The 13,379-nt window shown below is 48.8% G+C and overlaps 1 protein-coding gene across 2 annotated transcripts; it reads right to left on the bottom strand.

Moving 5' to 3' along the window:
• Window positions 1-768: 768 nt before the first annotated feature.
• On the bottom strand, window positions 769-7,050 carry LOC119099142 (BRCA1-A complex subunit Abraxas 1). Of its 2 annotated transcripts, none has more exons than XM_037222241.1 (5): window positions 6,725-7,050; window positions 6,078-6,168; window positions 3,610-3,710; window positions 2,647-2,852; window positions 769-1,425 (listed from the first exon to the last, which is right to left on the bottom strand). In XM_037222241.1, the coding sequence occupies exons 1-5, from the start codon at window positions 6,818-6,820 to the stop codon at window positions 1,008-1,010; spliced, it is 912 nt and encodes a 303-aa protein (XP_037078136.1). In that variant the 5' UTR covers window positions 6,821-7,050; the 3' UTR covers window positions 769-1,007. The 2 variants fall into 2 exon arrangements, with proteins under 2 accessions (XP_037078136.1, XP_037078137.1); XM_037222242.1 differs by having other exon boundaries at window positions 2,647-2,849.
• Between the last annotated feature and the right edge of the window lie 6,329 nt (window positions 7,051-13,379).

Genomic DNA, 13,379 nt, shown 5'->3' with positions numbered 1-13,379 from the left:
GTCGAGCATTTGATAGTCCCATGCACACTTCTACTCAGCCCGGGCTCAAAGCCTACAACGGGATGACACATTTTTGTGATCCAATATCGAGTAGATCCCTCCAAAAAAAATTCGGTCTGGGTGAAGTCAACCTTGCTAGCTTCAGTTGGTGATTGCGGTGTCCTGCACAAACTACACGTAGCACACATTCGTATTCTCACGAATCTTTATATGCAAGACTGAAGCCAGCATATGGTCTCGTATGGATAAAGTATGTGGCCCATACGTGTGCTCGTAAATATATGTTGATAGATGCCTGTTGCTATGGACCAGTCACAAGCACTACGCTGGCTTTTACGGACCTACAGAACAGTTTACTTGAAGAACTTTTGCCATCGGATTCGACTCTATCAGATCGACTCCGTAATCGGGCCATGTCTGCTAGATCTGGAATCAGAACGGACTTCTAGTTTCACTGCGTTGGTCGGAGTCAGAATCGGAACCAATCCCGCGCGCTGCACGCCGAGAACGGAATCAGCCTTGTAGAAGCGGAACCGAGCACAATGGTCCCTCCAAGATGCCACGAATAGTTGCTTTTCATGTATCGCCTAGGGATTAGCAGCACCTGCTGCGCATTTGTCCCAAATGTATCGGGTCCGCCACCCAAACCTTCACGCGCGCAGGCGTGCATGTGACAAGCAGTTGGAAGAACAAATGCATGTACACATGTTCGTCAACATGTCCCTAAAGCAAGCTCCATGGGACCGGAGCACCCATCACACACTCCAAAAGCCAACATGATCATGTGCTGCATCTTCAACACATGAAGTATATTCCACAAGTACAACAACGTCCGAATGCACAAGATGAGTGGTTGTCCGAATGCACACATGAGAGCTGGCAATGCTATTCACATTCAGGAGAACGATCTTCACTGCAAGGCCCTTGCAACGTCACAAATCCTACAGGCGCTCGAATCAACGCTGGTCCGTAACAAGGTAGGTGAGGAGAGCCAGTGCAGTGCAGACCTACCACGAGCTATCACACCGACCCAGTGTCGCTCTCTGCGCCTGGAGCCATGTTCTTCTTGCATCACGCCTTTCGACGCGCGAAAACCCGGTCCACCGAGCCGATGTCAGAGCGGCTGCGGTGGCGGTGCCGGTGGCGCCAGTCGGCCGCGCAGTTCGGACCACCTCCCGCCAGGCGGCGGCCGTGTCGGTCTCGGAGGCCACCAGCCGCTCGAGCAGTACACGCAGCCGCTCGTGGGCCCCGCTCTGGGCGGCGAGCGCGGCGGCCATGGCGGCGTTATCGGCGCGGGCGGCGCTCTGGGACTGGGCGGCGGCGCCCGGCAGCAGCAGGCCCAGCGAGGAGAAGGGCGCGGCGCGGTACTCGCCGCCGCCGCTCTCGCCCACGTTGGCCACCTCCAGCCGCACCGGGGTCAGCCGACTGTCGCGCAAGGTCACGGGTCAGCCGACAGGGTCAGAGGTCATTCGTGTGGGTCAGAGTGGGGCTCCGGGCGACAAAACAGGGGTCCAGTGGAATACAGACCGTGGATCATGCTGAAGTGTGTACGCAGAGTAGCTTTTCGGCGCATCTCTCAGCACACGTCACTTCGCCATCCACGACTGCTCTCGAAGAGAGCGGGCGAGGTCACGCATCACCAGCTCAAGGGAGGTCACAAAAGCTTTCAGCTCAAGAATATTGGCGGTGGGTTTCATTTTATGAGTCTGTCTGATGTTTCCCGAGACACGCAGCAGCGCGCACGAGCCGAGGAGGTTCTCAAGTAACTGTCCCAACTTCTTGACCACCTCAAACTAGCCCAAAAGAGAACTGAAAAGGCACTTCCCCTCATGCTGCATGACAAAATGGATTGCATTCCCGATTCAAAACTGCGTTTCGAGCTTTCCGCACTTCTGATGGCCTAATCTGAAGGGCAAAGTTGCATATGACCGTGAGACGGTCTGCACTATCGCATCGAAAACTGCTGATTGACGTTCTGATCGTCATCTGACACAGAGTGAAATTAGGAATGGATTTTTAATATCTAACAAGAATTTAACACTTCAAAGCAAATCAGATAATTTGGAAGCCATATATTTTGCATTTGTCTGAAACTAATCAAACGTATCGACGAGGCGAGCAGAGCGGCATTCGTATCATGCAAATCAAACCATTCAGACCAGGGGTGTAGTTCGTTATTCACTTGTTGGACCCCAGCCCAGAGGTGTGGATTCAAATTCAGTTTAGGTGAGAGGTCAGCGCCCTCCGCCTCCAAAGAAAAAATTGTAAGAGAGTGGGCTAAATCAGGAGAAACACGTTCGCTGGAGCATTGAGGGGCCAGTTTGTGTCTATTTTGCACCGCTCAGCTCCTCTCCCCGAGTCATCTTGTGAGGCTACACCCCTGGCCCAGCCCTCCTACTTTACAGTGGGCCGATTTCGGTGAAAACCCGCTTTTGGGAGTACTTTGGGCGCATATTCAGCCATTTCACCCGCTCAACCCCCTCAACTATACTCTGCACTACTTCACCCATGAGTCGGACGGCAACGCCCGTGGCTCATGGGCGCCCGGAGCCGGCCAAGGCGCCCCTCCCTCCCCCGTTTCCAATGTCAGCCATCTTCAGTGAAAGCGCTGACTGCCGTACAACGAACACCTGACGCAGGGCCCACCTGTCCCTTGTGACGAGCGCTACTTGGTCGTGTTGCACCACATCATCCACCAGGTTCTCCGCCATCAGGAGGAAGAGGAAGCTGGCGCCGTCGCCGTTGCCGCACCGTTGACTCAGCTGCCGGTGGAGGACGCGCTCCCGCAGACTGGGCCGGGCCGGCGCGCGCCGCCGAAACCGGTACCAGCCCACCACCGGGACCGGACCCTGCTGGAACCCATCTGGGTGTCAGTGGCATAGAAACCGGTACCAGCCCACCACCGGGACCGGACCCTGCTGGGACCCATCTGGGTGTCACTGGCATAGAAATCGGTACCAGCCCACCACCGGGACCGGACCCTGCTGGAACCCATCTGGGTGTCACTGGCATAGAAATCGGTACCAGCCCACCACCGGGACCGGACCCTGCTGGAACCCATCTGGGTGTCACTGGCATAGAAATCGGTACCAGCCCACCACCGGGACCGGACCCTGCTGGAGACCCATCTGGGTGTCACTGGCATAGAAATCCGGTACCAGCCCACCACCGGGACCGGACCCTGCTGGGACCCATCTGGGTGTCACTGGCATAGAAACCGGCACCAGCCGACCACCGGACCCTGCTGGAACCCAGCGGGATGTCACTGGGATGGAAACCGATGCCAGCCGACCACCGAAACCCGCTGGAACACATCGGGTTGCCATTGGAATTAAAACGGATGTCAGCCGACCACCGGAACCCGCTGGAACACATCGGGTATCATGACATAGAAACCGGTGTCAGCCGACCACTGGACCCTGTTCGAACTTATCTGGGCGTGCTCATGAAGGGGGAGCCGGCACCAGCCGAGTACCGAACTCCGTCGGGACCCGACGGGCGTCAACACGGGAGGGAACAGTCGCAGTCATAAACATCATACTTGGGCTGATAATTTCGGCAAATGTGTTAGGCCTAACACCTTGGTTCGACGCCACGATACTGCCTAACCTGATCATTCTCGAAGAGGGCGGTCAACTTGTCCGGTTCCAGCCGGCCAGCACCCGTATAGAACTCGCCTACACGGCCAGAAGACCAGAAGTCGGTCAGGACTGCAAACACAGAAGATGCATCAGATGGCAGAAAGGCATCTAGGTGGGCATCAGCAAATATTTCAATTGATTGTGAATACCCTGTTCAGCAAGAAATCGATTGAAATGTTAGTGGTTATGTACACAAGATAATGCACATATTAATATCAGCCAGGAGCACATGTCACAGGCATCACTTGTCCATTTCTGCGTTGCGCCGTGAAAGCACATGTGGCATCATACTTGAAGTGTGCGACAAGGCGCTGTCATAAGCATAAGTGAGGACAGCTTACAGTTATTAGTCCCGGAGTAGAGAATAGCGTTGGTAGAGAAAAAAACCGTAACAGCAGCTTCCAAGCGATCCCAATCGTCATTCTCGTGGCTTAACGGCAGATTGGTGTAATATATTTTTACGGATTTCCTCCGAACCTTTGAATGGATGGATTTCTGGGGTCGGCGCCCCCGCCAAGCAGTGCTTGTTGCGTAAGCCCTGCCCCCTCCGCCCACCACCTGATCGTGAAATGCCAGGTCAACGACAGGCTTTGGTCGCAGAATTGAATGTGACGCGCCGCAGGCAATACCAGTCAATGGCAGATAGCGAACGTCTAAAGTGATTTGAACCAACCTCGCTACGAGTGGGTGAACCGGAAAGAAAACACTCCAACCAACCAAACTATCGGAACAGACAAGCGTTCTAACACCCAACAGCGTCAAAATCCCTGGTGGTGTGGTTTCGCTGCTCCCTATCCTGCATTTTGGTACTTCTTGTAGATTGCCGAAAAACACGCCCCCGTTTTCGGTGATTTACTGCAGTTTAATGTGCGGAATAAAAACACCGCATATTCACAATCATGGCTGCATCTAGACAGTCTAGACAGTCATCTAGACAGTCATCTTGACAGACAGTCAGTCATGACTGCATCTGCATCTAGACAGTGGCTGCGATGCATGTTGTAAAAGAAGTGTCCAGCATTGCCCCTCTTACTGCAGCATACTCAGGTTGCAAAGAATTTGTTCGTAGAGCGTGAGCTCAGTTGGAAGCACGCATGTGCAGATGCTCATAACCCATACGATTGTAGAGCGCGAGTTCAGGTGGGAGCAGGCATGTGCAGATGCTCACAACCCATACGATTATAGAGCGTGAGTTCAGGTGGGAGCAGGCATGTGCAGATACTCACACCCCATGCGATTGTAATGTACGAGTTTAACCCGGTGATTGCTGGTGGCTACATTTGTAGCACGCACGTGCTGGCCTAGTCGTGGAAGTGTGGTCATAATGAATAATACATGGGCGGCGACGGAAAATAGGAAGGTAAAGGAGCGATTTTTAAAACCGGGCCTGAATCATACAAGTTCAGCATCAGTCCCAAGACGCTGGAGTATCACTGATGAAATCGAAACTTTTGCATCCAGTACAAGATTCCTATAAAACGTCATGTGTGTCTGTGTTGTTGGCATGTAGCAAAGTACTGTTGCTTAGCAGTGGAGTGGGTCAGATTTTTCGATCCGACTTTGCTCTACACTTTCATACATGCTGAACACACATATTCATGACACATCCAGTGCAAGTTCCAGCAGCAGATTAGTAAGTTAGCTTATTAGTTGCCATATATAAGGAATGTATTTGTACAATATTTTTGAGACATCCACTTATGAAGTTTAAAAAAGCTACAACACCATTTTTTTGTAATTTTGCCTACCACATAACAGTTAACAATATTCCAAGAATTTTAGTACAAAACAAAATATTTAAGCCAGCAGGAGGTATTCAAAATTAAGTGTAGCCTGCTGCCTGACTCTCCCACTGTGCTTTTCAAGCTGGGAAGTCAAGCTTATGAAATCTTACATAAAGGGGAAACAGATATATCTAAAAGTAGCTTTATTGGTTTACTGCAAGCCACATTCCTTAGACACAAACCCAGACCTTTAGGTTAATGCGTTACATAACGTAACTGGGATAATAACACTAACATTTAGGGCTGCTGGGCCCATCAATTTCAGGTTTGGGTTGTGCCACAACCTCTTAGCACACTTGTCATATGAATTATCACAAACATGGTGACTTTATTGCATGGGTTCATGGGTATCAAGGCAATACAGTGACAACAATGTTCTTTCTCTCTGGACTAATGACCAGTGGCCAAAGAAAAAATAGAGCTTAGTATGCATAGGAACTTAATTGAAACTGGTGCTTCCATTGTTCACACAAATCCCATGCCATGCAGTTATGCTTTGCCCTAGAATACACAACAAAATCATTTCCACAATGTAGGCACAGTTATCATGGACAAAAGACCACTTAATTGTCAGCACTGAAGCCTTGAAAAAATGGGTGTAAGCTATAATTTTTCCACAGAGCATTTTCCCACCACCCCGCACATCACTAACCAATTCGCTTCTGCTGACATGGAACATTGCTATGGTAATCATTGTTCACCTGCACCTCCTCCACTGTTGACTTCCCCAATAGGAAACCCTCCTGAAACACAAATTATATCAATTCCTTGTGGCCAAACATGCTCTGCATGCCAACACTAGAAACTGCAGGACCTATGCATGTGGAGCTCAGATACAAAGCAATCTAAAAACACAAGTTTAAGCCATGAATTTGATGCATATATTACAGAGTCTTTCAATATGCAGCTATCAGCTTTGATATACAATTGTTGGAGATCGTCTTATCGAGTGCATGACCAGAATGTTAAAGCATTAAATAACTATACATTTCAAGAAATCTCTAAAAAGTCTGAAACCTAATTTTTTTAGAAAAATGCAATAAAACAATAATGATCTAAAATTGAATTCAGTTGAACTATGTTCAACATTTTCCAAGCTCACAGCATACTTTTAGGAATATGCACAGATCTAGTCACAATCTTACTGTTCACATCACATAAGGTTAGGCATATGGGAAAAAATGCAGCACAATGTAGTTCACATAAACTTTTCCATCAAAAATCATTTTAAGCCATAGCATTCAGGAGAGATACATTCACAGAAGTGTGTCTGTGGCTGAGTATACTTTAAGTACTTGCCTTCTCACCACCAGGCTGTAAGTTCTCATGTATGAGGCTTGACAGCACTGTTCCTGTCATGGTTATCGTTATATCATGAAAATCATTCAAATCCATTGCAGTTACTTCAATCAGCCACGGGACAACAGTTCTTCTATTTCTGCCCGTCTCACTGCGTTGATGCTGATGAAGTCAATTCAGACCTGAAAAGCACCTGGCAGACCTCATCAAGTAACGTAAAGTGGTACCGCCTGTGTCCCAGCTTTTGCTTCTTGACACCGAAATAAAATATCCTGGCAGGTCTAACATTTCAAACACGCGCTTAATGCGATGACGCGCGCGGTAGGATCGCGCATTCCAATTTGCACGCAACTTCCAACTTCACCCACTGGTATTGTCAACGCTGCGGCAGAACTGGCTATGAGACATCAAAGCTCAATGTTACCATATAACAGAAAACTTAGCAGTTTTATGTTGGTGATTGCGAGGCCCCAGAGCCGGTAAGTGAACGTTGAAACTGCGGGAATGCAGGCATCAGACCCCCGGCTCTATGCTCTGAAGAAGTTACGGGGCGTGGGGGGCGTCATTTGCGCACGGATGGATCCAGAATCGCGGTCAAGGGAGGGACCACCCTCCATTGTGATGTCCCTTGGAACTCCTTGCCCCCCCCCCCCCCACACACACACAAAGAAGTCTCCGGGATTTCAGACACTTTATCTTCAGATGCTGATTTTCAGTCAGTCAAACATCGTACGATGGAATGGTCCGCCGGACTTGGTTTACTTTGTTTCCAGATATCAATTTCCTTTTATTTGCATGCTAAAGTTGAACATTTGGAGCCGTTTTTGGTGCCCCTGAGCTTTCGGTGCGTCTTGAAAATAAAGGTTATGTGCACCCAAAATGAAGATTCGGTGTCCCTTCGGCTCAAGGACAGGGAGGGGCATGACCCCTTCCTGTAGATCCACCACTGTATTCTCGTCTGTCATATAAGTGACCGCGACATTAAAGGCAGCGTGGCATTTTGTGTGCTTTTCATTTAAAGTTCGTCCGATTCACTTACATTCCGTCCTAATCCGTTCCTGTACACAGCAACCCCCATGCCAGTCTCAATTTACCTACCGCTATTAAGCAAGGCTAATTTCTGGTGTTTCGATCTTTTCAACACGCACATGCACCCCAGCATTTGTCTCAAAGTTACATTGAACACCTACGATCGGTGAATAAACCAACGCGGGCGTGCCATCCCCATTTTTACGATCGCTTCACATGTTCGGCTTTCTTAAACGCAGCGCAAGTAGGGGATGGGGCAGAGCTCATAAATGTTCATCGAAAACGGAGTTCGTTCACAGAGATAAGACAACAGCAATAGCCTTGTTCCTCAGAGAAAAAAAAACAGGAGAATGGAGATATAGATGGGTTGATATTTCGGAAAAATGCCTTTATGGAAACAATAACAGAAGTGACTTCAAAATTTGCATGTTCGTTTGCATGTACCCGTATTTTCGCGTATTTTAATTCTTAGATATGCAATGTGTTGTGGTAATGGCTGGCAATCGCTCTTTATTCAATTCCCTGGATGTTGGTGTCCTGTAAAAACCGTGGCTTGCTGTTTCCGAAAAACAACTAAAAAATCGAGTAGGATCTTCGACCGACAATTTGTAATTCACTTCTGCTTTGTCTCGATAACGGCATGTAGTCGAAATATCAACCCATCTATATTTTCATTCCCCTGTTTTTTCCCCGAGGAATAAGGCTATTACTATCGTCCTATCCTATGCGAATGATGCCCCCCGCAAGTGCACTGAACAACTTACGTAATTTCGAAAATGGAGCTTAGTACAACGCAGGCGTGCACAGCTTCCTGTGTGCCCTAAAATGTAATTGTGCGCTCTCGGTGTTTTTTACGTGTTCACCTGAAGCTTTCACTGTCCATATTTCAGCACGCACATGTCAATGCATGACAAAAATTTGGATAAAGGGAGGCACGCGATTCCGGGGCCTCTATATGCGTACGCCCCCGTCTCTGTGCGCAGTGACTGACGCATTCCTCTAGCGATCCAGGCCTACGCCGCCGACTCCATCGCGGCAGAAACAATTGCATTAACACGTCACTTGCTGATGATGCGTGCTGAATGAAGGGCCAGACGACATCTTTTGTGTACTTTTAAGGCTGTGCAGTGCGGACTGGCAACACTGGAATGCATTGTCAACGAAACGATCCCAACCTTTCATAAAAGAGCGTGCAAATGCATTTGTGTTAAATCCAAACGACGGCCTGTGCCCGGTTATCGGTTGTTTATCACTGAGGTGCTTTCGATATCGCACAGCTGCAGTTGTATCCACGATTCACAGTCTGTCGCATACTCCCTGTCGCAATGTTTACAATAGCGTCAAATATCGTGAAGTAAGTTATCTACACCTACAAACCCCACGATGGTTCTCGATATACGCTCCCACATTTCGTGCTCCGGCGTTGTTCACATGAATCGGCGTCCCACTCATAGCGGTCCCAATATTCGTGATTGCTCGCAAACAACAAATAAATCGCAACAAGGTGAATATCTTCTCAAGGGCTTGGCTACCGCTAAACTTGTTTCACCACCTATACGGTAATCGTAATCCGATGGGCTTATAAACGGATCTTCCCATTTGCGCAAGGAGCTAACCAGTCCCCGAGCCGAGGGTCAGCGCGCACGTGCACGCCTCACGCTCGTACGTGCGTGCTGTGGAAATATCGGGGTCTTGCTGTTATGACCCTCTGTTTAACCTGCACACGGTCAGCAAGCGAAAGAAGACGAAACAAAAATGCAGACAGATATACAGACATACACATCTTCTTGTGGAGAACGTGTTGTGTGACAGTATCGCTTAAGCAAGGAACCAGTTCAAAGACGCACACACCTCCACATTGCAGCCGATCTCATTTTGCAATCAGTTTGCAGACTCTAATCTTAATTCCAACGAAGCTCACTTGGTTCTGCCCAGAAAAAACATCATAGCAAGCAGTCACGTCTGTGCGACTAGCAACTCCTCCAGATAGATCAGGGACCGGACGCTATTTTTGTGGAACGTTATGCTTAACACAGCCCAAACACAGCAAACGGTGGTTTGGCCCACTGCAACCAGTGCGTAACCACGGAGAAAGGGGATGGTTGAAAAACTGTGCACAAAAATCTGTAACATAATGTACGGAAGCTCTTAATCTTTTGCGGCAAACTTGCGCCCAAATCGTTCACCAGGAACTTCACGGTCGGCTGATGGAGGTCAGCGCTCACGCACAAGTTTTTCTTAGCGTGGGTGCGAGAGATAGAGAGAGAGAGAGAGAGAGAGAGAGAGAGAGAGAGAGAGAGAGAGAGAGAGAGAGAGAGAGAGAGAGAGAGAGAGAGGAGAGAGAGAGAGAGAGAGAGAGAGAGAGAGAGAGAGAGAGAGAGAGAGAGAGAGAGAGAGAGAGAGATAGAGAGAGGAGAGGATAGAGAGAGAGAGAGAGAGAGAGATAGAGAAGAGAGATGAGAGAGAGAGAGAGATCTCGAGGAGAGAGAGAGAGATAGGAGAGAGATCGACGGGACTAGCGATCTCTCTCATCTCCTAGCTGCTCTCTCAGAGCTCAGAGAGTCTGCTCCTCTCGATATCTCTCGAGACATCTCGTCTTCGATCTCTCTCTCCTCTCTCTCTCTCTCTATCTCGCCCTCTCATCTCCTCTCCGCGCTCTCTCTGCGCTCCGAGAGAGAGAAACGGAAGGAGGAGGAGCGGAGAGCGGAGGAGGGAGAGATGGGACACGTTGCATGGTTCCATGGTTTTGCGTGTCTGGGAACGAGTGCGCACATGTGAGTGCTTAGACGTTTCGTAATACGCACGAAGGTTCACCGAAAACGTCACCTCTGCCGCATTCGCACAACAGACACCGTCCTTCTCTGCCTTGCGGCCGTCCTGCGCCCTGCGTGACATGAGTTCGACGTTTCGATGGTGCCATCATACCCAAGTATCCAGGCATGAGCTGCGTGCAAAAAGTGCCAACACTCTGGCGCAGCACATACTGCGGTCCGCTCTTGACGCCCTGTCCTGCTCACGTTTAAAGGTGCAGTGCGTGCGAGGCTGCATTTTGTGCAGACACTATACGTAGCAATGATTAGTGGTGAGATTTGCTGGTCATGCGGCCACTTTGTCCCGGGTCATAGTGCATTGCTTAACCTTCGCCAGCTCCGACTGCCCCACCACCTCACGCACTGCAGGGAGCACGACTCCAGTTGTCGATTTCAGGCCCGATGTGGTGAGATAAAAATGGAAAAATCGTGACAAAAAGCACGTGTAAGATAGGCATGATACGCAAGATGCGCCATCCATCCTACCCTGACCAACGTCTGATGACGAAATGGCCTACCATCTCCTTAGCCCGGTACTGACTGGGAAGTTCTGCCGCCCTCCCCCTCCTGGAGGGGAAGGGCAGGAGTTAGCCATTATCCACAAGGATCTGTAGATATAATCGTTGGATCTAAAAAATTAAAATGCAAGGAATAGGCACGATCATTTTTACAATGCAGTCGACAGCCCTGGTCAATTTCACTCCAGAATCGTTGAGTGACTTATGAAACACTTCCCCTACGAAAAATTATGTAAAAAATTACGCGAGATATCTTACAAATGGCCGAAATTTGTAATGGGATTCAGCGTCGTCAAGAATCTGTGATAATGCCGGCATATCTTGCAAGCGAGGGCCAAACGAAAGAAATTATGTTATCAAAGGTCAAAGGTCAAGATCAGCTCAGGTAACGGCAATTAATGCCAAAGGACAGTGTAGTGCACGCGCACTATCGACCGTATCGTGGTGTGTTCGGGATGGGCTTGCCCCTGCGCGGGCCTATGATACTGTGCCGGCGGACGCGCGGTTGGCGGTTTGAAGTCGAGCGCGGTCGCTGACCCGGGTGGCCCGGCAGTGCGTTTTAAGGCTCAGTGCAGCGAGGTCATGTTGCCCTGGCATTTACAAACGGTCAGATCACGTCATCGGATGGGACTTATAGCAAATCACTTAAGTTGGACACATGCAACTCAGCATACCATTGCTCTTATTGACGTTCTGGTGTGGCTAAGTGTAGTATCATTAACATGCCTATATAGTATGCCTAAATTTTCATCTGATCTGTTTAATTAAACAAAAAACAAAATATTCGGGCTGTAAGGGTTGCCTCCCCCGCCCTGAGCCGGTAAATCTAGGTTGAGTACGCAAACATAATCTGACTAGATGATCGGAAGTTCAGGTTCTGAGTTCACATTGACAACACGTGACAACGACACAATGACAATGACAAATCACAATAACACAAGACATCACAATCGGCTAAAGCCTTCCTTAAAGGGAGTGTTCCACATTTATATGGGGTTGTGAACTGGAATGGCCACCGTAAAGACCTTTCGGTACTCTCCACAATCCTGCCCGTCTTTATGCCTAGTTTCTGAGCTAAACGACCGCGAAAATGGGGAAAGGTACATCAGGGTGAGAGTTTCAAAGCCACCCTGGTATTCATGACGCCATTATAACGTCACCATTCGAAATCCGCCATTCCATAAGCCATACGGCCATCAAGGTCAGCATTGTCCATGTGGTGTTCGGGAGCGCAATTTCCGGATATTACGGGAGTCAGTTGGCTCTTAATCAAATGTGGTGCAAGGCGTGATGATGGAATCAAACCGTAACGCATTGAGCAGCATATTTACCAAGCAGGGAATTGTGCTGTCTAGAGCAGTCGTTTCCGCATAAAAACACATACCAATAGAAGTAACCTCGTTTCATCACATCAGACGCTTGCTTCAATATCCTCAAATGTGAAACGCTCCCTTTAAGACGGCCTCGTCGGTTTGATATTAAGATGGCGGTTTTCGAGCTCGGCCTCAAGTGCCGGGCACACATTGTTGATGGCTGAAGAGGACATATCTCTAAGAGAACGGTGCTGACGCATAAACTATGATGTCATCATCTTTCTATCTTTGTTTTTTTCTCGATTTCTCCTGTATATATGCTGCTACCAGTTCCAAAGTCCAGGCCTAGAGATGAGCACCACTATTGCAGACAAAAAAACTACACTCGCCAGAGGTGGAACCAATAGCCACAACTACCTAAAAACCATGTGGAATGCCCGCACTGGTGCTTTCGCCCGATTTTAGTGGGTTTTATGTCAAATTACACGCATAGATATGGTCCAGTCATCACAGCTGTCGAGAGCCTTATAAGATACCGGCAAATCATAGCCGGATTGCTTTAGCCCTTCCGGCTGGTTAACATCGAGCCAAGGCGTTGCGCGCATCAATGTCACTAAATATGAAACCATAGAAGGCGTTAAAGCAAGCCATGCGGCTGGAAAAACTTATAGCTGTAAGCTGTGAAACTAGTCTGTTGGCATTTTCGGGAAATCTTAAATCTCGTTGGATTAATATGATGGAATGACTCGTTTGAAACTAAGCACCCAAACCGTAAAAAATAAGCATGAGACCGCATAAAAACAAGATGCATGACTTGCGCACGGCACTGATAAGTACTGTTTAGTACCTCTTCATGCATGTGCATGTGCATTTCAGCATGTGCACCCCATATCGGAGTGCAGTCAATATAATTCAGCGAACAGATGCTGGCCCAGTAAGAACGATGTCTGCGTCTAGACCCGTGCCAGGGGTGTTACTTTCTCAA

The sequence above is a fragment of the Pollicipes pollicipes genome, unplaced genomic scaffold (genome assembly GCF_011947565.3).
Source record: "Pollicipes pollicipes isolate AB1234 unplaced genomic scaffold, Ppol_2.1 Scaffold_4740;HRSCAF=5597_pilon_pilon_pilon, whole genome shotgun sequence".
NCBI lineage: Eukaryota > Metazoa > Arthropoda > Thecostraca > Pollicipedomorpha > Pollicipedidae > Pollicipes > Pollicipes pollicipes.
The sequence above is the reverse complement of the archived record's forward strand: the minus strand, read 5'-3'. Positions and strand labels throughout refer to the sequence as shown.